The 27925-nt window shown below is 41.4% G+C and overlaps 1 protein-coding gene across 1 annotated transcript; it reads right to left on the minus strand.

Moving 5' to 3' along the window:
* Positions 1 to 8: 8 nt before the first annotated feature.
* LOC129829778 (ankyrin repeat domain-containing protein SOWAHB-like) lies at positions 9 to 27925 on the minus strand. Its single transcript, XM_055891686.1, has 11 exons — positions 27634 to 27925; positions 25253 to 25314; positions 24607 to 24885; positions 18916 to 19014; positions 16201 to 16260; positions 15801 to 15902; positions 14591 to 14605; positions 11912 to 11998; positions 9792 to 9864; positions 4532 to 4633; positions 9 to 4134 (listed from the first exon to the last, which is right to left on the minus strand). Exons 1-11 carry the CDS (start codon positions 27755 to 27757, stop codon positions 3947 to 3949), a joined length of 1191 nt encoding a protein of 396 aa, XP_055747661.1. The 5' UTR covers positions 27758 to 27925; the 3' UTR covers positions 9 to 3946.

Raw genomic sequence — 27925 nt, forward strand, 5'->3', positions numbered from 1 at the left:
ATACAACATTTGTAGCACAAAATGGCAGTTTAATATCAAAATATTTACTAAAATATAAATAATGTGCAAAACAAAACAAGCTTGATCAGAGGCATGTTCAGACTGAGAGATACTGACAACTTGAGAAAAAACACACGATGCAAAGTCATGGCACATCAATTAACCCTTGTTTCAACATCTTATAAAACAGCAACTTCATTGTGAACTGACTACTCTATGCCAATAATCTGTTATTGTTTTGTCCTTCAATAGAAATACAATGTAAATACTGAGGGTAAACTTATACAAAACAACATCCCTTATTAACCAACTGACAACAACGGAACGCAATTAACATATAAACATGGCACTTCAAATCTGGAATGTCAAATCAGCCCTCGCAACGAGAAATAATGTTTGCATTCCACCTGCTTGTTAAATTTGTTCGCTTTCATAATTAAACATGGTGTGAGAAAAAGGCAAGCAAAATTCAAATACAGACTAAATTGAAAGAACAAGACAAAAATCAATGCAGCATGCAAAATAGCTCCATATGTAAAGTTTTTGTAACATTTTGTCTCTCAAGAATAAAATGAGACTTTTTAAATTGAATAAAATGACAATCAAATAATGTTTGGAGATTGATTGTATTGTAGCAAAGTGATAAACAACAAAAAAAAACAGGTCAATAGTTAGAGCTCTCTACGCCATAAAAGCATACATACAGTGCAGACCACTTGACTTTTCACATTTTGTTACATTACAGCCTTATTCTAAAATTGATTAAATAAATAAAAATCCTCAGCAATCTACACATAATATCCCATAATGACAAAGCGAAAACAGGATTTTAGAATGTTTGACAAAAAAAAAGAAAAAGAAAAGGTATTTACAGTTGAAGTCGGAAGTTTACATACTCTTAGGTTGGAGTCATTAAAACTCGTTTTTCAACCACTCCACAAATTTCTTGTTAACAAACTATAGTTTTGGCAAGTCGGTTAGGACATCTACTTTGTGCATGACAAGTAATTTTTCCAACAATTGTTTACAGACAGATTATTTCACTTATAATTCACTGTATCACAATTCCAGTGGGTCAGAAGTTTACATACACTAAGTTGACTGTGCCATCAAACAGCTTGGAAAATTCCAGAAAATTATGTCATAGCCTATCAGAAGCTTCTAAAGCTAACTGATATAATTTGAGTTAATTGGAGGTGTACCTGTAGATGTATTTTAAGGCCTACCTTCAAATTCAGTGCCTCTTTGCTTGACATCATGGGAAAATCAAAAGAAATCAGCCAAGACCTCAGAAGAAAATTGTAGACCCACACAAGTCTGGTTCATCCTTGGGAGAAATTTCCAAACGCCTGAAGGTACCATGTTCATCTGTACAAACAATAGTACGCAAATATAAACACCATGGGACCACACAGCAGTCATACCGCTCAGGAAGGAGATGTGTTCTGTCTCCTAGAGATGAACGTACTTTCGTGCGAAAAGTGCAAATCAATCCCAGAAAAACAGCAAAGGACCTTGTGAAGATGCTGGAGGAAACAGTAACAAAAGTATATTTATCCACAGTAAAACGAGTCCTACATCTACATAATCTGAGAGGATGCTCAGTAAGGAAGAAAGCACTGCTCCAAAACAGTTTGCAACTGCACATGGAGACAAAGATCTTACTTTTTGAAGTAATTTTCTCTGGTCTGATGATACAAAAATAGAACTGTTTGACCATAATGACCATCGTTATGTTTGGTGGAAAAAGGGGGACGCTTGCAAGCCGAAGAACACCATCCCAACCATGAAACACGAGGGTGGCAGCATCATGTTGTGGGGGTGCTTTGCTACAGGAGGGACTGGTGCACTTCACAAAATAGATCGCATCATGAGGCAGGAAAATTATGTGGATATATTGAAGCAAAATCTCAAGACATCAGTCAGGAAGTTAAAGCTTGATCGCAAATGGGTCTTCCAATGGATAATGACCCCAAGCATACTTCCAAAGTTGTGGCAAAATGGCTTAAGGACCTCAAAGTCAAGGTATTGGAGTGGCCATCACAAAGCCTGACCTCAATACCAAAGAAAATTTGTGGGCAGAGCTGAAAAAGCGTGTGTGAGCAAGGAGGCCTACAAACCTGACTCCGTTACACCAGCTCTGTCAGGAGGAATGGGCCAAAATTCACCCAGCTTATCATGGGAAGCTTGTGGAAGGCTACCTGAAAGGTTTGACCCAAGTTAAACAATTTAAAGGCAATGCTACCAAATACTAATTGAGTGTATGTAAACTTCTGACCCACTGGGAATTCGATGAAATAAATAAATGCTGAAATAAATCACTCTCTACACTATTATTCTGACATTTCACATTCTTGAAATAAAGTGGTGATCCTAACTGACCTAAGACAAGGAATTTTTACTAGGATTAAATGTCTGGAAATGTGAAAAACTGAGATTAAATGTATTTGGCTAAGGTGTATGTAAACTTCCGACTTCAACTGTACATAAGTATTCAGCCCCTTTGCTACGAGACTCGAAATTTAGTTCAGGTGCATCCTGTTTCCATTGATCATCATTGAGATGTTTCTACAACTTGATTGTAGTCCACCTTTGGTAAATTCAATTGATTGGACATGATTTGGAAAGGCACATACTTGGTTCCACAGTTGACAGTGCCTGTCAGAGAAAGAACCAAGCCATGAGGTCGAAGGAATTGTCCGTAGAGCTCAGAGACAGGATTGTGTCGAGGCACAGATTTGGGGAAGTGTACCAACAAAAGTCTGCAGCATTGAAGGTCCCCAAGAACACAGTGGCTTCCATCATTCTTAAATGGAAGATGTTTGGCGCCACCAAGACTCTTCCTAGAGCTGGTCAGGGAGGTGACCAAGAACCTGATGGTCAATCTGACAGAGCTTCAGAGTTCCTCTGTGAAGAATCTTCCAGAAGGATAACCATCTCTGCAGCACTCCACCAATCAGGCCTTCATGGTAGAGTTGCCGGATGGAAGCCACTCCTCAGTAAAAGGCACATGACAGCCCACTATGAGTTTGCCAAAAGGCACCTAAATACTCTCAGACCATGAGAAACAAGATTCTCTGGTCTGATGAAACCAAGATTGAACTCTTTAGCCTGAATGCCAAGCGTCACATCTGGAGGAAACCTGGCAACATCCCTCTGGTGAAGCATGGTGGTGGCAGCATCCTGCTGTGGGGATGTTTTTCAGCGGTAGGGACTAGGAGACTAGTCAGGATTAAGGCAAAGATGAACGGAGCAAAGTACAGAGAGATCCTTGATGAAAACCTGTTCCAAAGCGCTCAGTACCTCAGACTGGGGCGAAGGTTCACCTTCCAACAGGACAATGACCCCAACCACACAGCCAAGTCAACACAGGAGTGGCTTCAGGACAAGTCTCTAAATGTCCTTGAGTGGCCCAGCCAGAGCTCAGACTTGAACCCGATCAAACATCTCTGGAGAGACCTGAAAATTGCTGTGCAGCAACGCTCCCAGTCCAACCTGACAGAGCTTGAGAGGATCTGCAGAGAAGAATGGGAGAAACACCCCAAATACAGGTGTGCCAAACTTGTAGCGTCATCCCCAAGAATAATCGATGCTAGAGGTGCTTCAACAAAGTACTGAGGAAAGGGTCTCAATACTTATGTAAATGTGATATTTCCATTTAAAAATAATAATAAATTAGCAACATTTCTAAAAACCTGTTTTTGCTTTGTCATTATGGTGTATTGTGTGTAGATGATTAGGGGGAAAATCTATTTAATAATTTTTAGAATAAGGCTGTAATGTAACAAAATGTGGAAAAAGTCAAGGGGTCTGAATACTTTCCGAAGGCACGAGACATACAAGCATACATACCATAAAAGCATACATTCAAATTCAAATAAACATACACTGACTGACATGTACTTATGTCATCATTGCATGTTGGGGCATTTGGTTACCTACTTTCTCAGCGTGAGAATTTCCTGGGTCTGAATGCAGGGACGATGAGTTGATGGGGTGCTAGTGCCACCTTTTCCTCCTCTACAGGGGCTAGCTCCTCCGCTGAGCCCCACTTCTTCTTGGACTGGAACAACGAGGTCAACTTCCTGTTCCTGCTGCGCTCTCTGGCCTGGGCCACATGGAACTCAGGGAATTCTGATGTAACAAAATACGGAGCACCATAGCTGTATAATACAAAAAGTGCTATCTATAACCTAAATGGGTTTTTCAGCTGTCCCCATAGGAGAACCCTTTGGAGAATCATTTTTGCTTCCAGGTAGAACTTTTTTCAGTTCCATGTAGAACCCTCAGTGGAAAGGGTTTTACATGGAACCCAAAAGGGTTCTCCTATGGGGACAGCCGAATAACCCTTTTAGGTTATAGACAGCAACTTATTTTCTAAGAGTGAATGTAAGGCTGAAACCTAACTGTAAGAGTGACCTTTTTGTGCTCATTTCAGATCTTAAGAAAGCCACACACACTGTTCATTTCTGCATTTAGACAACATTTCAGAGACATTGGAGTCAAAAAGAAGAGAGTAAGAAACACTCACGTATCTCCTCTGGAGCTGCTCTGTCATCCTCTGTAGGCTCCCTGATGTTCAGGTACTGGCATGCAAGATGGCCACTGTAGTCCCGGAGGTTCTCCTTCGCATCTGAGAGAAGAGGAAAGACATGTCAAACATTGACTCAGAAATTTCTTTGGGGGGGAAAAAAGGCAATCAATGGCAGATCGATAATAGCTGACCTGTTGCATTGATACCCCATTGTCTCACGTCAGATGGCGTCACTCCTATACAACACTCGTCCCTCAACCAATCTATATTGTAGGACGTGGAACTCATCTCTAAAAATCACGATTATGCTCATCCGCCTAACACTAGTTACTAATTCTGAAAATCACTCCGTTCTCAGTAGCTATGACGCACTGGCTACTATGACAAACCATGCTCGATCAGCTGAGCAAACTTGCTCCAGCTAGCAGTCTAGTGCAAGCTTGTTTGAATGGCCATATGGTAGCTAGTTTGTCAGCTTGTTGATGAAGTTGTACTGCACCAAAGTTATGTAACTGTTCCCAGAAATCACCATGTATCTCACTCTGACAGCTGGCACTATGTCTCGCAACTTTATAACATTTGTCAAACGCGATAAATCGCAGAGAGCAGTCAGCTGTCCTGTAGAACTCGGCGCACTAATCACGGGAAAACAGGGTTATCATGAAAACAAATGTATCCATTAGCTAGTACTTCACTAAACTAGCTAGCTAGCGGAAGTACTCCACGTTTAGTGTGTTAACGGGCGTTGTTAGCATCCCTGCCATCCATTTTATACGGATTGATTGGTATCATGGCGCAGGAGAAGATGGCTGATGTTTAACGTGCTCCTAACCAACTGTGTTTTTTTGTTCATTTTTTGCGTTGTTTGTAACTTGTTTTTTTAAACTTATTCTGTACATAATGTTGCTGCTACCATCTCTTATGACCGAAAATAACTTCTGGTCATCAGAACAGCGATTACTCACCACTAACTGGCAGAAGCTTTTTCTTCCTTTAAAACTTTTTATGGCTGAGATCCCGTTAACGGGATCGACTTGACAACAGCCAGTGAAAGTGCAGGGCGCCAAATTCAAACAACAGAAATCTTATAATTAAAATTCCTCAAACATACCAGTATTTTACACCATTTTAAAGATAAACTTGTTGTAAATCCAGCCAGTGTCCGATTTCAAAAAGGCTTTACGACGAAAGCACACCAAACGATTATGTTAGGTCAGTACCTAGTCACAGAAAAACACAGCCATTTTTCCAGCCAAAGAGAGGAGTCACAAAAAGCAGAAATAGAGATAAAATGAATCACTAACCTTTGATGATATTCATCAGATGACACTCATAGGACGTCATGTGACACAATACATGTATGTTTTGTTCGATAAAGTTCATATTTATATCCAAAAATCTTAGTTTACATTGGCGCGTTATGTTCAGTAATGTTTTGCATCCAAAACATCCGGTGATTTTGCAGAGAGCCACATCAATTGACAGAAATACTCATAATAAACATTAATAAAAGATACAAGTATTATATATGGAACTTTAGATAAACCTCTCCTTAATGCAACCGCTGTGTCAGATTTCAAAAGAAATTTACGGAAAAAGCACACCATGCTATAATCTGAGTACAGCGCTCAGAGCCCAAATAAGCCATACAGATATCCGCCATGTTGTGGAGTCAACAGAAGCCAGGAATAGTATTATAAATATTCACTTACCTTTGATGATCTTCATCAGAATGCACTCCCAGGAATCTCAGTTCCACAATAAATGTTTGTTTTGTTCGATAACGTCCATAATTTATGTCCAAATACCTCCTTTTTGTTCGCACGTTTAGTACAGTAATCCAAATGCGCAGGCACAAGGTCCAGACAAAGTCAAAAAATTCCATTACAGTTCGTAGAAACATGTCAAACGATGTATAGAATCAATCTTTAGGATGCTTTTAACATAAATCTTCAATAATGTTTCAACCCGAGAATTCCTTTGTCTTCAGAAATGCGATGGAACGCAGGTCGCTCTCACGGGAGTGCGCATGTTCAGCTCATGCCAGGTACCTGGCTCAAACAGCTCTCATTCCCTCACTATTCACAGTAGAAGCCTCAAACAAGGTTCTAAAGACTGTTGACATCTAGTGGAAGCGTTAGGAAGTGCAATATGACCCCAAAGACACTGTATATTCGATAGGCTAACCTACAAACCTCAGATTTCCCACTTCCTGGTTGGATTTTTTCTCAGGTTTTTGCCTGCCATATGAGTTCTATAATACTCACAGATATCATTCAAACCGTTTAAGAAACTTCAGAGTGTTTTCTATCCAAATGGACTAATAATATGCATATCTTATTTACTCTGGGCACCTTATTCATCCAAGCTACTCAATACTGCCCCCAGCCATAAGAAGTTAACGAGTCCGATGAGCCCGACATGAAGGACATATTGCTTTCCCAGGAACAGGCCCAAATACCCATCATTTTCGTGAAGAGAAGACGAAAAAAAAGAGGACGGAGGTCGGGCTGCCTTCTGAGAATTTGTAGGCGATCGCATAAACCCTCACTGCCTTCCTTTCTACTAGCTAACATGCAATCATTGGAAAATAAATCGATGACCTACGAGGAATATTAAACTTCCCACGGGACATTAAAAACTGTAATATCTTATGCTTCACAGAGTCGTTGCTGAACGACGACATTATCAACATACAGCTGGCTAGTTATACGCTGTATTGGCAGGATAGAACAGCGGCGTCTGGTAAGACAAGGTGGGACAGACTATGTACAGTTGAAGTTGGAAGTTTACATACACCTTAGCCAAATACATTTAAACTCAGTTGTTCACAATTCCTGACATTTAATCTTAGTAAAAATTCCCTGTCTCTGGTCAGTTAGGATCACCACTTTATTTTAAGAATGTGAAATGTCAGAATAATAGTAGAGAGAATGATTTATTTCAGCTTTTATTTCTTTCATCACATTCCCAGTGGGTCAGAAGTTTACATACACTCAATTAGTATTTGGTAGCATTGCCTTTAAATTGTTTAACTTGGGTCAAACCTTTCGGGTAGCCTTCCACAAGATTCCCACAATAAGTTGGGTGAATTTTGGCCCATTCCTCCTGACAGAGCTGGTGTAACTGAGTCAGGTTTGTAGGCCTCCTTGCTCGCACACACCTTTTCAGTTCTGCCCACAAATGTTCTATAGTATTGAGGTCAGGGCTTTGTGATGGCCACTCCAATACCTTGACTTTGTTGTCCTTAAGCCATTTTGCCACAACTTTGGAAGTATGCTTGGGGTCATTGTCTATTTGGAAGACCCACTGGTGACCAAGCTTTAACTTCCTGACTGATGTCTTGAGATGTTGCTTCAATATATCAACATAATTTTCCTGTCTCATGATGTGATCTATTTTGTGAAGTGCACCAGTCCCTCCTGCAGCAAAGCACCCCCACAACATGATGTTGCCACTCCTGTGCTTCACGGTTGGGATGGTGTTCTTCGGCTTGCAAGCCTCCCCCTTTTTCCTCCAAACATAACGATGGTCATTATGGCCAAACAGTTCTATTTTTGTTTCATCAGACCAGAGGACAATTCTCCAAAAAGTATGATCTTTGTCCCCATGTGCAGTTGCAAACCGTAGTCTGGCTTTTTTATGGCGGTTTTGGAGCAGTGGCTTCTTCCTTGCTGAGCGGCCTTGCTGAGCGGACATAACATAAGGTTATGTCCATATAGGACTCGTTTTACTGTGGATATAGATACTTTTGTACCTGTTTCCTCCAGCATCTGAACAAGGTCATTTGTTGTTGTCCTGGGATTGATTTGCACTTTTCGCATCTTCCTGGACTACAGGAAAAGTAGGACCGAGCACGCCCCATTCTCATTGACGGGGCTGTAGTGGGGCAGGTTGAGAGCTTCAAGTTCCTTGGTGTCCACATCAACAACAAACTAACATGGTCCAAGCACAACCTATTCTCCCTCAGGAGACTAAAAAGACTTGGCATGGGTCGTCAGATCCTCAAAAGGTTCTACAGCTGCACCATCGAGAGCATCCTGACTTGTTGCATCACTGCCTTCTATGCGAACTGCTCGGCCTCTTACCGCAGGGCACTACAGAGGGTAGTGCGTACGGCACAATACATCAGTGGGGCAAAGCTTCCTGCCATCCAGGACCTCTATACCAGGCGGTGTCAGGGTAAGGCCCTAAATATTGTCAAAGACTCCAGCCACCCTAGTCATAGACTGTTCTCTCCGCTACTGCACAGCAAACGGTACCGAAGCGCCAAGTCTAGATCCAAGAGGCTTCTAAACAGTTTCTACCCCAAAGCCATAAGACTCCTGAACATCTAATCAAATGGCTACCCAGACAATTTGCATGCCCCCCCCCCCCTCTTATGCCGCTGCTACTCTCTGTTATTATCTATGCATAGTCACTTTAATAACTCTACGTACATGTATATATCACCTCAATTACCTTGACTAACTGGTACCCCCGCACATTGACTCTGTACTGGTACCCCCTGTATATAGTCTCCACATTGACTCTGTACTGGTACCCCCTGTATATAGTCTCCACATTGACTCTGTACTGGTACCCCCTGTATATAGTCTCCACATTGACTCTGTACTGGTACCCCCTGTATATAGTCTCCACATTGACTCTGTACTGGTACCCCCTGTATATAGTCTCGCTATTGTTATTTTACTGCTGCTCCTTAATTACGTGTTCCTTTTATTTCTTATTCTTATTCATATTTTTTTAACTACATTGTTGTATAGGGGCTTGTAAGTAAGCATTTCACTGTAAGGTCTACAGCTGTTGTATTTGGTGCATGTGCCTAATACAATTTGATTTGATTTGAGACTTGCGAGCTAACTAATACAATTTTCGTGCACATTTCAAATTTAATAAAAACTGACTCTACAACCGCAAAACATCTTAACTAGATGTAGAATTAGGTAGTGAAGACTTGCTCATGAAAAAAAACATCAATATTAGCTACAGGTTTATAATTTTGGGTCAGATTAACTGACTCTTTTGAGGATGAAAGGGGGCTCAGTGGATGAAGTCACCTTGGTACATTTCTTTGAATGTGAGGACAGCATATTGTAGCCAAATTTCTTTTGAGCTATTCCATGAGTGTTTGCGAGTTATCAGACAGATCAGTGCAGACAGCCGTCGCGGTATCTGACGTGAGACAATGATTGATACCCTTCAATTCACACCCCAAAGATAAAAAGCAAGTGAGTTAACTTTCCCTGTCATTTACCATATTTTCCAATGAGCAGCTCCAAAATGTTTCGATGGCCGTGCAATGCTGCAATATGCAGGGGTGTATAGCCCTGCAAAACAAAATGGGCAAAATCATGCAAATGTGTCTATACTGTATGTTCCCCACCAAAAACATTGGGGGAAAATGCAAATGGGATAACACAGCTATTTGAACATAACCTCTGATGTCTCTCTGTGTTCAGGGTTCAACCATGGAAAAATGTACAAGGCGTTTTAATACCTACCCCCTAGAGTTTCCCATGGCCCCAACACAGCCAATGAAAACATGAAAGGAGAGAATATACAAATTACCAGAGGTCATGGCAACAAAACCTAATGACCAAATACATAATTGGCTAGTAATTCTCTGAAAATTGCCATAGTTGTGAGTTTGGCACGGTAATACATTCAGATAGTGTTTTAGGGAAAGAACAGTATGTGGCTTGATTTATTAGTAGACATTGTATGTGTGTGTGTGTGTGTGTGTGTGTGTGTGTGTGTGTGTGTGTGTGTGTGTGTGTGTGTGTGTGTGTGTGTGTGTGTGTGTGTGTGTGTGTGTGTGTGTGTGTGTGTGTGTGTGTGTGTGTGTGTGTGTGACTACTGTAATGCATTCGCAAAGCGGTATCTTCACAGGGACCATTATGATGCAGCATTACATCTAACCCGGCTGCAACCCAGAGACTGCCTGGCCAGCCTCCAAATAGTGTATACAGACAACAACATACAGTACCTATTTAACCAGATCACTTCCTGTGTATGATACACTTAGATGAAAGAGTTACTCACATGCTGAAAGAAAATAAAAGCAGGAGTAATGTTATTACCTGTACAGTAAGACAATATTTTGTAACAGACCATTACAATTTCTGATACAGAAGAATGGGAAAAACTCCCCAAATGCAGGTGTGCCAAACAGGAGTCAATCCACAAAACAATAACCTGTCCCGGGGCTGCAGTTGAAAATGAGCCGGCTTGCTATTTTACTGAAATTTTGATTAATGTGCACTGTTGTAAAAATACAAATGAACTCAAACTCAAGTCCCTTTTGAGTAGTGCAACAACTTTTTATTTAACTTAGTTTTAAGATTTTGTTATGAAGAGCACATGTTCAACTTAATAAAAAAACATATTTTCCCATGCCTATTAATTACCGAATAAAATAACAGGGATGACAAGTTCACCTTAAATCAGCCATGTCTTGTGACAGGGGGAATGGAAGCTTGTTGTGTGCAACACAACAGGAATTAAATGCATTCTTCACAAAAAATATTGAAATTGTTGATTGCTAGCCTGTCTATATATGGGTAACATGGTTGACATGTTATGCTCGACCCACTCAGTTTTCCACCACAAAACACCAGCAAATTGCCAAAAAGAATAGAATCAGCTCACCTGATTTTACACTATTATTTGACTATTAGATGTTCAGTGTTTCTTTTGAAAATAAAATCTCTCTTAAAACGAGAGTTCAGTTCACATAACAGGGTTGACCTTAAAATGAGGGCCATCATTATTATTTATTTATTTTTTATTAATATTAACATGAAATAAATAACAATCTTCAGAAATTACTTTGTCACAGCAACAAAATAACTAGGGCTTTACAATTATATTGAACACTTGCAGAAATGTTGGGATTAAGTGGGTTAAAATCTTCCTATAAGTCACAGAGGGTGCACAGAAGAACATTTCAAAATGCACATTTTGGCACTTTAGCAAGCCTTTATTCATATAGAAAATCTGGTTTATTGAATTCTCCATGTGGTCTGTATTTATGGGCACTTAATTTAATATAACAGGCTTTTAAAATTAAATATTGGTGCACAATGTCTACTTAAAATATCAAAGGGACGCAAAAGGAACTCACTTCGTGGAACGACCCATGGTGTACCTCCTATATATATATATATATATATATATATATATATATTTTAAACATTTATTTAACTAGGCAAGTCAGTTAAGAACAAATTCTTATTTTCAATGATGGCCTAGGAACAACGGGTTAACTGCCTTGTTCAGGGGCAGAACGACAGATTTTTACCTTGTCGGCTCGGGATTCGATCCTGTAACCTTACTAGTCCAACGCTCTAACCACTAGGCTACAAGCATACTCACAGATTTAGTGTTGATGTCAGCCCCTGCATTGGCCATCATGGTAGCCATGTCCTCTTTGCCATGTTTGGCTGCCCAGTGTAGAGCTGTCTGTGGCCAAAACAAGGAGGGAGATGTAAGCCATTTACAAAATACAGACGAATTCCCTATACTGTACATAACAAAAGCACTTTACTACAACACTGACAACACTGACACAGGAGTTGCCATTTTATTTTTAAGTATACACAGATACTTGTATTGTATTGGCATATACACAAATACTTGTAGATACATGTACATTCCCAGTGGTGGTTATTTAGTAGATAGTAATTAGAATAGCGTCATTACTCCTCTAACAAGGAGTTTAAACAGAATGAATCAGATCAGGCTGAGAGCTCTGATAGGCTGGCTGAGGCAGTGGCCCAGCTGTGCACAGGAGGAGTAGAGAGATGGAGGGAGAGGTGGTGGGATGGTTTCCTGCCATCTGACTGAGCCTAATTACAAAACAACACTGCACTGTGCGCACAACAGGGGTGCCCAGCCACCTGTCACGGAGGGAAGATTGATGATGTTGGTGTGACCCGCAGAGGGGATAGAGGGAGAGAGGGGAGACCCACCCAAGCATCGCCCCACTGTCAGCACGCAGCCGTCAGAAGAACAGCACTGGGGCCCCTCCGTGCTGTGGGCCTACCACACACGCTCAGAGACAACACGCACACACATACATACTCAAAGACCCACATACAACACTCACATACAACATGCACACATAGACATGCACACCCACAAAAAACAACACACGCACACACATGAAAACTCCCATGCACACCACATCCACCTGTCTGACAGTGCTGCTGTTGTGATCAACTGTGTTACTCTTGTCAATGGGTCTCTGAGCACTGAGCACTTCAGGCTGTGTAATAACAGGCTATTCAGCAGGTGAAAACATGGGCTGCTACAGATGTCAGCCTGTTAACGACAACCTGTGTGTCTGAGTCTGACTCCAGACATGGAACAGGGAAAACAAAAGTAGGTTTCCTATGTCAATCAAAATATGTCAATCAATCATCTCCTTTAGTTTGTTAGAAAGTATGAACTTACAATCTGTGATTATTATTCATGCTTGTTTATGGCCATAATGGTTATTCTTTGTCTCCTGCATTGTGCACTATATACCACAACCTCAGTGAACTATACCAAAACCTCAATATCAGTTCTCATAGAAGCATGGGGGAAGATATACCTCTAGATGTCAAAAACAGGTCTGGGAGACAGATTGTGATAGATGAAGTCTGGTTCTGAGTATCTCTATCTCTGTTGTCTGCCCTGTCACACGCTGAAGACGGATTGATCGGATGGGTCGTTTGAGTGGCTGCTCGGCGGGTCCCCTAGTGGGCAGGAGTGACGGACGAGGTCGGACAGGATGTGGCCTCAACCCCTCCACGTGCCTCTCGTTCCTGTCCTAGCCCGGTGGGGCCACCCCCCGCATGCCTGCCTGCTTGACTGATGACCAACTTTTTTTGTGTGTGTGTGTGTGAGTGTGAGTGTGAGTGTGAGTGTGTGTGTGTGTGTGTGTGTGTGTGTGTGTGTGCCATATACCCATTGTGGAGGTAAGTAGGTAGTGGCCAAAGGGCCGAGGGTTGGTCAACTGGAGACACATCTGACAAAATGACCTATGGCCTGTGTGACACCTTGCTGTTCATAGTAAGACCACTGAGGAGTGATTGGAGAATGATATACTTACAAACTACAGGACAGGGTAAAAGGAAGTACATCCCAGTCCAACATGGCAGGAGGGGGGGAGACCATGTCACATGTCGATGAAATAAAAGAGAGAGATGGAGATCATGAAGGAATATGATACAGGTGTAGGATCTTCATTTGACATACAGTGAGCCCCAAAATAATTGGGACAGTGACAATTTTTGTTTTGGCTCTACTCCAGCACATTGGTTTGAAATGATACAATGATTATTAGGTTAAAGTGCAGACTGTCAGATTTAATTTGATGGTATTTCCATGATTTGTGGGTTAACCGTTTAGAAATTACTTTTTGTACATAGTCCCCCCATTTTAGGGTACCAAAAGTATTGGACAAAATGCACTTAAAAAGTTAAATATTTGGTCCTATTTTCAATGATTACATCAAGTTGAATGTTGGTTGCATTTGCTGTTTGTCTTGGTTGTGTTTCAGATTATTTTGTGCCCAATAGAAATTAATGGTAAATAATGTATTTTGTCATTGTCACTGTCCCAATACTTCGGAGGCTATTAGTTAGCTAAAAGTAGGTAACATGAAAAGTGCAATACTGTCAAATCAAAATCAAATTTTATTGGTCCATATTTGTACACATATTTTTCAGATGTTATCGCAGCTGCAGCAAAACGCTTATGTTTCTGTTAATATTACCATGTGTTAGTGTGGGTTTTCAGTGAATTTATATAAATCACAAATCTCATCTGCACTTCCTGCGGTGCTAGAAAATTCTTACCAACAAAAGAGTGGTCAAATGAAGATCCTACATCTATATGTTAGATGTGGTTAACATATGTTGGTCTTTGAATAAGCAAGTCTTAGTTAATGACAGTTGAGGGGGAGAATAAGGCTACACAATGCATCTGCTATTGTGAAAGTCAAAGTTTATGAATGGTCTAATCTTTGTAGGTTACAGAGTCAGTTACAACCTCAGACCAAGGAACAAATGGCACCCAGACCTCCTCAAACTCAGGCCCTAGTTAAGGGTGACTTCACCGCCGAAGGGTGGTGGTTCGGTGGGCATCAAAGCCGTCCGAGGGAGATTTAGCATCTTCCCGAGGACACAACCAAAATTGTTCTTCAATTAATCCCAGCCTGCTCTATAACTTTTAGATTATCTTTAAGTGGTTGAAGTCTTTGTGGAGCATTAAGAGTCTCTCTCTAATCCCTCCCTCCCATCTCCCTGCACTTCAATGGTGACCCTTGTATCTTTTCCGGGTGGGTATGGTGATGGCAGGGGCTTAGGGTTAGGTCTTAGAAGGTGGTCTGAAACAGGACAGTGTGAGAACCCCAACAGAGGGGAGGGACAACAAACATAAACCCAAATCTCTTGAGCGCACAGGGAGACCAATAAAGGGATTTGGGTTGTCGGGCGGGGCGAGGCGGGGGGTTCAGGAGTTAAAAAGCTATCTTTCATAATCCTTTTGATAGTGGCACCGCAGGAAATGCATGATCTGATGTTTTTACATCACAGGGTTTTTAAAATACAATTAAGTAAAACAAAAACTATGGAATGTTGACTATTTGCAATTGATACATATGGAATTGGGAGTTAGGAGCAGGTTTTACACTGCTATTTACCTGTTGATAATGATGAGCAACGAAAATATGAGCAATCATGACCAAATGTTAATACACGTAATATAGGCTATTGTTGTTAGGCACTTTTAAGTGGTCAAGAATTCAGAGACAGAACATATAAAGACTGCCCATTCAGTGGGATATCAATAGTCAGTCTACTTACCCCCTGAGAGACAGTCATGGTCACAGGCAGGAACAACATAGCAGATTCCAACCAGAAAATAAACAATATTAGTCAAACTAACTACAAAGTTCATGCAGGTCATAACATACACTCTTCTATGTAGACTGCTCATGCACATGAAGAATACATATTTATTATATTCAAAAGCTTGGAGAAAGTATACTCACCGAGGTGAAGTCCTTTTAAAGCCAAATGAAGGAAAAAACTCAATATCAGTGTGGTGCTCTGACAGAGTTAAACATCTTAGAATACTTTTACCTGCATCCCATTAAAACATGGCTACTTATTAATCCACAACATTTATATTGCAATGGCATACAGAATGATGAGGGTGACTTATAACACATTTGTAAGGGCAACGTTGGGGTGGGGCATGTGGGGGGGGTTACCTTCTTGTTGGCCAGGGAGGGCTCCTGTTGTAGCAGCTGGGCGAGGTCAGAGAGACGGCCACACGCAGCAGAGTAGATCCATTCCTTCTCCACAGGGTCCAGCTGTAGGACAGGGAGTGGATGAGCTAAGTAAATGGCCAGCACAGACATCACAGTACTGTATACATTAACGTGTAGTATGAATATATGATTGTATACATTTACATTTTAGTAATTTAGCAGACGCGCATATTCAAAGCGATTTAAAGGAGCAACTAGGGTTAAATGCCTTGCTTAATGACACATTGGCAGATTTGTCAACTAGTCGGCTTGGGAATTCGAAGCAGTGATGCTCTTAACCGCTAGGCTACCTGCCGCCTCTGTATATTAATGCTACCTGTATATTAATGAGGAAACTCACAGCCACTGGGGTGGAGCTCATACTGCCCGTACACTCCTCTTCCTGCTCTTCGGACTCTGACTGAGAGACATACACAAATCAGAGAATGGTTTATTTCAATTTAATAAAGAAAGTATCAATGGCAGCTAATGCTGACTTTTTTTTGACACAATTCACAATAGTCATAAATACACAATAAAACAATCAATACAATAAAATCCACGACTTTAAAATACATATTTCTGAAAAAACATCAGTGCTGGGTTAAGGTACATACATATAGGTCACATTTAGACAAAAGTGGCAGTCCATAGATCAATGGTTGAGCAGACTTATTATGAAGGGTACTGCACTATTTTGGTAGCGCTTACTTCAAGTAAATTATCATGAAATATGATGAGTATGTGCTAAGAGCCTAATTCACACTCGTGCACACACACACACACACACACACACACACACACACACACACACACACACACACACACACACACACACACACACACACACACACACACACACACACACACACACACACACATCATTATTACAATCACACTGTTTGTATTTATCACCTTAAACTTCAGAGATCAAAAGGGATGAAGTGATGCAAAAAGAGACAGACATACAAACAGACAGGATGGCAAATGGAGCCACAGAGCAAACAGTTTTTCACACCAAGGGTACAATGTAATAATAACTGTGAACACACACCGTTTTACAGAGGGTCAAAAATGCTCAGAAAATAAATCACAGAATTCTCGGAATGCACCAAAGTGTCATTCTGGCTGATTAATGTGGGGAGAAAATTGCCGTTTTCTTTATGTTTTGTTTTGTCAAGCTCTTGATTGCTAATTGTTCTCAGATCATACAGAGAGATGGTGTAAAACACACAACTCTTTCATGTCGCTGTCATACATGCCTTGTGTAACAAGAAAAGTGGAGGCCTATTTATTCAACCAATTCCACACTGGCACATGTCCACTTTTTTCTCTGCTGGAAAGAAAAATTACAGGGGAAGAAAAATACACTATATATACAAAAGTATGTGGACACCTCTTCAAATTAGTGGATTCGGCTATTTCAGCCACACCCGTTGGTGGCAGGTGTATAAAATTGAGCACACAGCCATGCAATCTCCATAGACATACATTGGCAGTAGAATGGCCTTACTGAAGAGCTCAGTGACTTTCAATGTGGCAGAGTCATAGGATGCCACCTTTCCAACTTGCAACTGAAAGGTTGCAAGATCAAATCGCCGAGCTGACAAGGTAAAAATCGGTCGTTCCACCCCTGAACAAGGCAGTTAAGCCACTGTTCCTAGGCTGTCATTGAAAATAAGAATTTGTTCGTAACTGACTTGCCTAGTTAAATAAAGGTCAAATAAAAATGTAAAATAAAAAGCTCGCCGCCATTGGACTCATTGGAAACGCGTTTTCTGGAGTGATGAATCACGCCTTACCATCTGTCAGTCCGACGGACTAATGGTTTGGCGGATGCCAGGAGAACGCTACCTGCCCCGATGCATAGTGCCAACTGTAAAGTTTGGTGGAGGAGAAATAATGGTCTGGGGCTGTTTTTCATGGTTCGGATAGGCCCATTAGTTCCACTAAAGGGAAATCTTAACGCTACAGCATACAATGACATTCTAGACGATTCTGTGCTTCCAACTTTGTGGCAACAGTTTGGGGAAGGCCCTTTCCTGTTTCAGCATGACAATACCCCCGTGTACAAAGCGAGGTGCATACAGAAATTATTAGACGAGATCGGTGTGGAAGAACTTGACTGGCCTGCAAAGAGCCCTGACCTCAACCCCATCAAACACCTTTGGAATTAATTGGAATTCCTACTGCGAGCCAGGCCTAATAGCCCAACATCAGTGCCCAACCTCACTAAAGCGCTTGTGGCTGAATGGAGCAAGTCCCCGCAACAATGTTTCAACATCTATTGGAAAGCCTTCTAGGAAGAGTGGAGACTGTTATAGCAGCAAAGGGGGGACCAACTCCATATTACTGCCCATGATTTTGTAATAAGATGTTCGACGGACAGGTGTCCACATACTTTTGGTCATGTAGTCTATTTGTTGGACAGAATTTTTTTATCGTTGAGTTCTGAATTATTACAATAATAAGAGCTCTGAGCACTTTTCTTCTCCCTGTCATGTAATTCCATTCCCTTTGTCTAGGTTCAGAACGAGGGATTAGAACACTGTTCAGAACCAGGGATTAGAATAAAGTTAAGAACAAGAGATTAGAACACAGTTTAGAACCAGGGATTGGAACACCGTTTAGAACCAGGGATTAGAACAACGTTCAGAGCCCGAGATTAGAACACCAAGCTCTTCAAGAGCAAATGAGAGTAGTATAAACAGAGTGCAAAGAGGAAGTTCAACCTGCCACAGTTTAACAGTATTTTTACACAGGGGAATATTTGCTGACAACTGGTTCTTTCCACAGACCTGTTAAAATCCAACACAGTGAAATATGATGAAGTAACATCAGGGGAAAATTCAATCTCAAAAGTATTTTCCTGATTCCTAGAGCTGCTCTCCTCACCTCCCACTGACATTTTGAGAGGGATGTGAGGAGAGCATTGGAAGACATCTTCTCCTCAGAACTTCTCTAATGCTCTCTCCGCTTCTCTCCAATTTTATGAGGAGACGAGGCGAGGAGAGGGGATGCAAGGAATTGAGGAAAGACCTTTTGAGATTTAATCCTGCTGTCACTAGCCTCTCACCTTTGACCCTGAGTCTCTGTCTAGCTCATTCTCCCCGTTGCTGTGCACAAGGGGTTCCTCCGAAACAGACGGTGAGGGTTTTCTCTCAGTGTGCTGATCCTGAAGGCACAGCGACATAACATACAGAATGACGCCATTTCTCCATTCTCCATTTAATACGAACATTCTCAATTTACCCCTGGTTACTGTAGCTCTGCCAAAGTTCTAGCCACATTATACTGCATGTGCAGTGCACAGGGTATAAAATGTGCTCTGTTAACGGCTTGTTGAGGTGATCAGCTACAATTCACACTTTATGCAGAAACTACTTGTGTTGTGCTGTTGACCTTTTCCTGCCTTCAACAACAGTGTGAGTAGATACCGTTTGAGCTTGAACGCTTCATACAGTACATACTTCTGTGGACAATGACACTATCGTTTTAACATACAGTACAAGCCAAGTTGGGACACACACACTCATTCAAGGGTTTTTCTTTATTTTTACTATTTTCTATATTGTAGAATAATAGTGAAGACCTAAAAACTATGAAATAACACATATGGAATCGTGTAGTAACCAAAAAAATGTTAACTTCTTATGGCTGCAGAGGCAGTATTGAGTAGCTTGGATGAAAGGTGCACAGAGGTGCCCATAGTAAACTGCCTGCTCCTCAGTCCCAGTTGCTAATATATGCATATTATTCGTATTGGATAGAAAACATTCTGAAGTTTCTTAAACTGTTTGAATGGTGTCTGTGAGTATAACAGAACTCACATGGCAGGCAAAAACCTGAGAAAAAATCCAAACAGGAAGTGGGAATTCTGAGGTTGGTAGATTTTCAACACAGCCCCTATTGAACAAACAGTGGGATATGGATGAGTTTGCACTTCCTACGGCTTCCACTAGATGTCAACAGTCTGTAGAACCTTGTCTGATGCCTCTACTGTTTAGTGGGGCCGAAGGAGAGAGGAATGAGTCAGGTCTACCATGACCTGACCATGCTCTGACCATGCGCGTTCACATGAGAGTGAGCTCTGTTCCATCGCATATCTGAAGTCAATGTAATTCTCCGGTTGGAACGTTACTGAAGAATTATGTTAAAAACATTCTAAAGATTGATTCAATACATCGTTTGACATGTTTCTACTGACTGTTACGGAACTTTTTGACATTTCGTCAGCTTTTAGTGAACGCGCTTTCTGACTTTGGATTTGTTTACCAAACACGCTAACAAAAATAGCTATTTGGACATAAATGATGGACATTACCGAACAAAACAAACATTTCTTGTGGAAGTGGGAGTCCTGGGAGTGCATTCCGATGAAGATCAGCAAAGGTAAGTGAAGATTTATAATGCTTTTTTATGAGTTTTGTTGACTGCACAATTTGGCGGGTAACTGTATGGCTTCCTTTTGTGGCTGAACGCTGTTCTCAGATTATTGAATATTGTGCTTTTGCCGTAAAGATTTTTGAAATCTGACACAGCGGTTGCATTAAGAACAAGTGTATCTTTAATTCTATGTAAAACATGTATCTTTCATCAAAGTTTATGATGAGTATTTATGTTATTTGACAATTTCTCTGGATATTTTGGAGGCATTTCTGAACATGGCGCCAATGTAAACTGAGGTTTTTGGATATAAATATGAGCTTTATCGAACAAAACATATATGTATTGTGTAACATGAAGTCCTATGATTGTCATCTGATGAAGATCATCAAAGGTTAGTGATTAATTTTATCTCTATTTTTGCTTTTTGTGACTCCTGTCTTTAGCTGGAAAATGACTGTGTTTTTCTGTGATTTTGCAGTGACCTAACATAATCGTTTGTGGTGCTTTCGCTGTAAAGCCTATTTGAAATCGGACACTTTGGTGGGATTAACAACAAGATTACCTTTAAAATGGTATAAAATACATGCATGTTTGAGGAATTTTAATTATGAGATTTCTGTTGTTTAAATTTGGTGCCCAGCACTTTCACTGGCTGTCGTCATATCATCCCGTTAACGGGATTGCAGCCATAAGAAGTTTTAAACAAATGAAAATATATTTTACATTTGAAATTCTTCAAAGTAGCCACCCTTTGCCTTGATGACAAAATTGCACACGCTTGGCATTCTCTCATCCAGCTTCACCTGGAATGCTTTTCCAACAGTCTTAAAGGAGTTCCCACATATGCTGAGCACTTGTTGGACGCTTTTCCTTCTCTACGGTCCAACTCATCCCAAACCATCTCAATTGGGTTGAGGTCAGCTGATTGTAGCCTAAATAGTCTTTACACAGCCTAGAGGTGTGTTGGGTCATTGTCCTGTTGAAAAACAAATGATAGTCCCACTAAGCGCAAACCAGATGGGATGGCGTATCGCTGCAGAATACTGTGGTAGCCATGCTGGTTAAGTGTGCCTTGAATTCTAAATAAATCACAGACAGTGTCACCAGCAAAGCACCCTCACACCATCACACCTCCTCCTCCATGCCTCATGATGGGAAACACACATGTGGAGATCATCCATTCATCTACTCTGTCTCACAGAGACATGGTGGTTGTAATCAAAAATCTACAATTTCGGACTCATCAGGACAGATTTCCACTGGTCTAATGTCCATTGCTCGTGTTTCTTGGCCCAAGCAAGTCTCTTCTTATAATTGGTGTCCTTTAGTAGTGGTTTCTTTTCAGCAATTCCGCCATGAAGGCCTGATTCACGTAGTCTGCTCTGAACTGGGAAAGGGAAAGGGGATACCTAATCAGTAGTACAACTGAATGCATTCAACTGAAATGTGTCTTCCGCATTTAACCCTTCTGAATCAGAGAGGTGCGGAGGGATGCCTTAATCGACATCCACGTCTTATGTGCCCGGGGAACAGTGGGTTAACTGTGTTTTTCCTATTTGGTTGCCTTACAACCTGAAATTTAAATGGATTTCTATTTGGATTTCATGTAATAGACATACAAAAAGAGTCCAAATGTGGGAGACTCCCCAAACATATGGAAGAAGGTACTCTGGTCACATAAGACTAAAATTGAGCTTTTTGGCCATCAAGGAAAACGCAATGTCTGGCGCAAACCCAACACCTCTCATCACCCTGAGAACATCATCCCCACAGTGAAGCATGGTGGTGGCAGCATCATGCTGTGGGGATGTTTTTCATCGGCAGGGACTGGGAAACTGGTCAGAATTGAAGGATGGCGCAAAATACAGGGAAATTCTTGAGGGAAACCTGTTTCAGTCTTCCATAGATTTGAGACTGGGATGGAGGTTCACCTTCCAGCAGGACAATGACCCTAAGCATACTGCTAAAGCAACACTCAAGTGGTTTAAGGGGAAACATTTAAATGTCTTGGAATGGCCTAGTCAAAGCCCAGACCTCAATCCAATTGAGAATCTGTGGTATGACTTAAAGATTGCTGTACACCAGCGGAACCCATCCTACTTGAAGGAGCTGGAGCAGTTTTGCCTTGAAGAATGGGCAAATCCCAGGGGATAGATGTGCCAAGCTTACAGACACATACCCCAAGAGACTTGCAGCTGTAATTGCTGCAAAAGGTGGCTCTACAAAGTATTGACTTTGGGGGGTGAATAGTTATGCACGCTCAGTTTTCTGTTTTTTTGTGTTATTTCTTGTCTGTTTCACTTTTTATTTTATTTTGCATCTTCATAGTGCTAGGCATGTTGTGTAAATCAAATGATACAAATCCCCCAAAAATCAATTTTAATTCCAGGTTGTAAGGCAACAAAATAGGAAAAATGCCAAGAGGGGTGAATACTTTCGCAAGCCACTGTAACTCTACTGAACGTATCCTCTGCAGCAGAGGTAACTCTGGGTCTTCCTTTCCTGTGGCGGTCCTCATGAGAGCCAATTTCATCATAGCGATTGATGGTTTTTGCTACTGCACTTTCATGTCTTAAAGTAATGATGGACTGTCGTTTCTCTTTGCTTATTTGAGATGTTCTTGCCAAAATATGAACTTGGTCTTTTACCAAATAGGGCTATCTTCTGTATACCAACCCTACCTTGTCACAACACAACTGATTGGCTCAAACGCAGGAAAGAGGAAAGAAATTCCACAAATGAACTTTTAACAAGGCACACCTGTTAATTGAAATGCATTCCAGGTGACTATATCATGAAGCTGGATGAGAGAATGCCATGAGTGTGCAAAGCTGTCATTATGGAAAATGGTGGCTACTTTGAAGAATTTAAAATATGAAATATATTTTGATATGTTTAACACTTTTTTGGTTACTACATGATTCCGTATGTGTTATTTCATAGTTTTGATGACTTCACTATTATTATACAACGTAGAAAATAGTCAAAATAAAGAAAAACCCTGGAATGAGTATGTGTGTCCAAACCTTTTTACTGGTACTGAATAATCTCTTTGAATGCTAGGATTGTAGACACACTACACACTACTACTAAGATTGTTTTCCATGAACAATATGTAAAATCACTTCAGCCATATTATCGTGTAAATTGAAGAGCTGAATAATGGCTTTTATTGAGGTCAAATATCATTGTGCAAATTACCCTTACATTTATCACAGGGGCGGTCACTGGGCTGGTCCATTTTTAGCCCAGTGGGCCTGTCTAACTTGGGTTTTTAGCATTAAATGATAATTATCTGACAAATAAGAGGGGCCTCAAGGCGGGGGGGGGGGGGGGGGGGGGGGGGGCATGAGGGAAAAAAATGTGTGGGGGCCTCAAGGGAAAGAATGGGCTGGTGTGTTAGAAATGCCAGTTCAGTTGCCATTTCTGGTTCCAGTCCACCCCAGATTTATCAGGAAATACAATTACAATTTTGCAGCTCAAACATAATGGGAATGAAAAGCTACATTTGGTTCTGAACAGCTACACCCTTTGAGTAAAAGATACAGCCACTGGAACAAGTTGTTTGACTTTCTCATCATTAAACCCGTCTGTGCTTCAACTCTTATGCCCAGAATGAGGTCTGATGCCAGAATGAGAGAGCAGTCATACTTAACTCAATTCCATAGGAAATGGATGAGACTTATAGTAGTGGCAAGTCTTGTTTTCATACAGACTTATTCCTCTCCAATGCTGTCATGGCATTTATATTTTATCAAATGTGCAGATGTAACAGATGTGAAATGGCTAGCTAGTTAGCGGTGGTGCGCGCTAATAGCCTTTCAATCGGTGACGTCACTTGCTCTGAGACCTTGAAGTAGTGGTTCCCCTTGCTCTGCAAGGGCCGCGGCTTTAGTGAAGCGATGGGTAACGATGTTTCGTAGGTGACTGTTGTTGATGTGTGCAGAGGGTCCCTGGTTCGCGCCCGGGTCGGGGCGCGGGGACGGACTAAAGTTAAAACTGTTACATTGATGATGGACCCGAATCACTGGTTGCTGCAGGAAAAAGGAGGTCGAAAGGGGGGTGAAGGTAACCGATGTGAAATTGCTAGCTAGTTAGCGGTGGTGCGCGCTAATAGCCTTTCAATCGGTGACGTCACTTGCTCTGAGACCTTGAAGTAGTGGTTCCCCTTGCTCCGCAAGGGCCGCGCCCTTTGTGGAGCGATGGGTAACGATGCTTCGTGGGTGACTGTTGTTGATGTGTGCAGAGGGTCCCTGGTTCGCGCCCGGGTCGGGGCGAGGGGACGGACTAAAGTTACACTGTTACACAGACTTGAGCAGACTAAAGGGCACACACAAGTATCAAGGACATAGTCTAGTGAGCCAACATAGAGACTGACCTCTTGCATGTGCTCCTGCTCGGGTGCCTCTGTGACAGTAATGCTGGGGCCTCTTCCACACCACGTCACCTGGGAAGGCTTCCTCTCCTCTGCCCTGGCCGGTTCAGGCTGGAGGTCTGGTTCCATCTGGGCACTGGAGAGAGACGAGACCCCTGACCCATCCCACTGGGCTGAGGCCGATGGCCTGGCAGGGCTGGCCTGTCTGTCTGTCCCAGGCTCTGTCTCACTGTCCTGCTTCTGCTGCCGGTATCTCTTCTTCAGAACTAGGTACTTCTCACCCTGATGGGGACAGACAGCAGACCAGCAGGATATGAGGAGGGTAAAGGCCTACTGTATGTGAGAGGTCCACTTTGACCTAAAAGTAAAGTAATTATTGTAAGTTGCCCTTTCTAACTACTATGTAACTGAATGGTAATAACAACACTGTATATAACCAATAACACAACAAACTACATAGTAAACAGACCCAACAAAGAAATGCCATATCCTTTTTTAGTTTCATACAATTTAACTACCATGGCTGACTCAATATTGTGGAAAGGGAACTTGATTTGAGTGTGGGGCATTAAAGAAATATGAACACTGATTTTATCACAACTTTTCACGGCACACAATCCACAAATGGTCAAAGCTCTACTTCACTTACATTCTCTGATTTCACAACAGCAATCCTGTCGATGGTCTGTTTGAACTCCTCTCTGTATTTGGCTGGGGAAAAGAAACAATGTTGGCATATCCACTTTCAAAAACATGATATCACTTTTTGTTCTCTCCCAAAACCTCAGACTTTCATTCTCTGAGGGATTTAGAGAAAACATGTCAAAGGATGATGAGGAAAACAAATATAATTTGGTCTAACAATACTTTATAACAAATGTAGTAATAGATTTCTTATGGAATAATAACCACTAATAGGATCAAGTGTTATCTTATGATTGATTAGATTTATCTGAAACAGAATGTTCTATTTACTCTAAATAAGGCTGTTGCATCACTCTGGCATTCCAAGATGTAGACCTTTTGAACCAGAAGAATGCGTGATGGCTATTTGAGATTATTGTGTGGCCTGTGAAGGCTGGTGGTTGATCTCCCCTCCCTGTTATTTCACCATATTCCCCCTGCCTGCAGAGACCAGGCCTCTGTCCCAAATGATACCCTATTGCCAATTTAGTGCACTACTTATGACCAGGGCCCATAGAGCTCTGGGCAAAAGTAGTGCCCTATATAAGGAATAGGGTGCAATTTGGGGTGAACTCCAGGGGCTGCAGGAGTGAGGGGCTGTCATTCTTCATTCCTCTGCAGGCCAAGCACTGCTCCAGTTGCAAAACAATCATCTCAGAACAAAGTCACTGACTGGGAAAAGGGACAGAGGGGAAACCAGACCTCTCGCTGCCAACATGAGAGGCAGGCAACAAAAAAAACTCTACTCAAGCCTCATCTCCAAAAATCCCACCCCCAACCTGTCTGTCTATTTGTGCAGTATTAAAGCTTTCCTATGGGAACCCAAACCAACTGCAGATGGATGGCTATTACAATAGTTAACTATTTAACTCCTTCTCTCACAGATACAACTGAGTTTGTGAAATGATATTCAGACTTGATGCTGACAGACGTTGGTTTATATAGGGTACTGTTTCTGAGAATTGATCCATTACTCCAGCGGCCAGACCACTTAATTAACATAGACCATCTTAGTTCAACATACAAAATACTAATGGCAGAAGCCCTGTGTTTGAAAGAATGCTTAGGTATGAAAGAATATATACAGCTGGACAATTGACCTCTTTCCTTTTTCCTGACAGCAGGGTAAGGAAATAACATTTCAGAATGAGACAGTAGTTCACAACTTCACATCCACAAAAACAGGAAATCCAGAGGAAGTGGCCACTTACATCACATCAACAAAATAATTCCTGACTTAGTAATATAGGGGTGACACAGTTTACATGTGCAGTTATTCATTATCATGAAGTAGACAGATAACCATAGCAACTGGACAGACACAGCAATGTTAGATATCACGTTCCCACAATGTCCCCATTTTGTTCCATCGTAATAAAAGAGCACTCCATTAGAGATCTAGCTGTGCTGTTATGTGGCATAATTTATTGCATTATGATTAAAACACTATTATGGTGCAATAGTGCCCATTAAAGAAGGGAACACATGTTGTTATAACAGACTTTAAGTACTGTATGTACTGAAAATCATTTCCATAATTGGACACTCCAGCCATGTCAGATGGCACAGTAAAGCAGCTTTCGTTGGAAACCTCTGTCAACCACTGTACCACTGAGATAGCATCTGGACAGTACAAGCCGTACAACTGTAATACAAGGTCACATTAGATAATCATTTATCTAGAGCCGGTCAAACATGTTAAGGCCTAGTTATTTTATCCAGTACCAAGCAGGGGAAATGCTGTGGTGTAGTGCATGGGAAATGATTGGTAAAGCATAAGAACATATTTTTATATCACAGTCTCGGGTTTAAGGATAATGCTGTCTTGGGTTCATGATTCAGGGGCTGGTATCAATTACAGAAAGGCAGCATCATAATCACACTGTTTATCAGGGTGAAGCATTGTTGTAAGGTCACAACAACAGAATACCACAGTCCAATGGTGAAAATGATTCGTTGGAGTGGTCTGGATCTGAGGCTTGGGTAGCGGGCACTGGAGAATTCATGCAGCTATAACTGGTCTCAAAGGAAATGACAGAATTCCTGGTGTAATTGTATCTGTTTAAAGGACCTTTAATGTAAAGCAGATGTTACGTTTAAGCTAACCGACTGGGGATTGGAAACAATGAGAAACAAATGGGTTTACGGGAAAACTATATATGAAATTGAAAACCGTTGAATATGATCATATCATGAAAGCTACATGACAGATGTCGCACGAGGCGAGACATGGTACGGTCAGTGACATCGCTAAAAGCCATCCATCACTGAACACATGAAACTGTTGCTGTTGAGGTTATATCCTTTCTCAATTCTACATTTTAGACACAATGTACAGCTACTTACCACGCAGCTCCATGTCCTTGTGACCAATAAAAGGCTTGTATGTTTTCATTAAATCTGAATTTTTTACTTTCCCTCCGGCTAAGTAGAAATAATCCAACAACGATTCTTCACTTACATCACCCATTATCGATATATCTATGCTCGTGTTCTATGATAAAATCAGGTTTCTTTCCGAATTCCTACGGTCTTGCTGCTATGACATTGTAGCGTATCCTGGCTAATTTGAGAGAAAAAAATGTGTATAGTACATCCAACTTTACTCCACCGAACTCCACCCAAACCCAACCACTCA

Source organism: Salvelinus fontinalis, chromosome 31 (genome assembly GCF_029448725.1).
Source record: "Salvelinus fontinalis isolate EN_2023a chromosome 31, ASM2944872v1, whole genome shotgun sequence".
NCBI lineage: Eukaryota > Metazoa > Chordata > Actinopteri > Salmoniformes > Salmonidae > Salvelinus > Salvelinus fontinalis.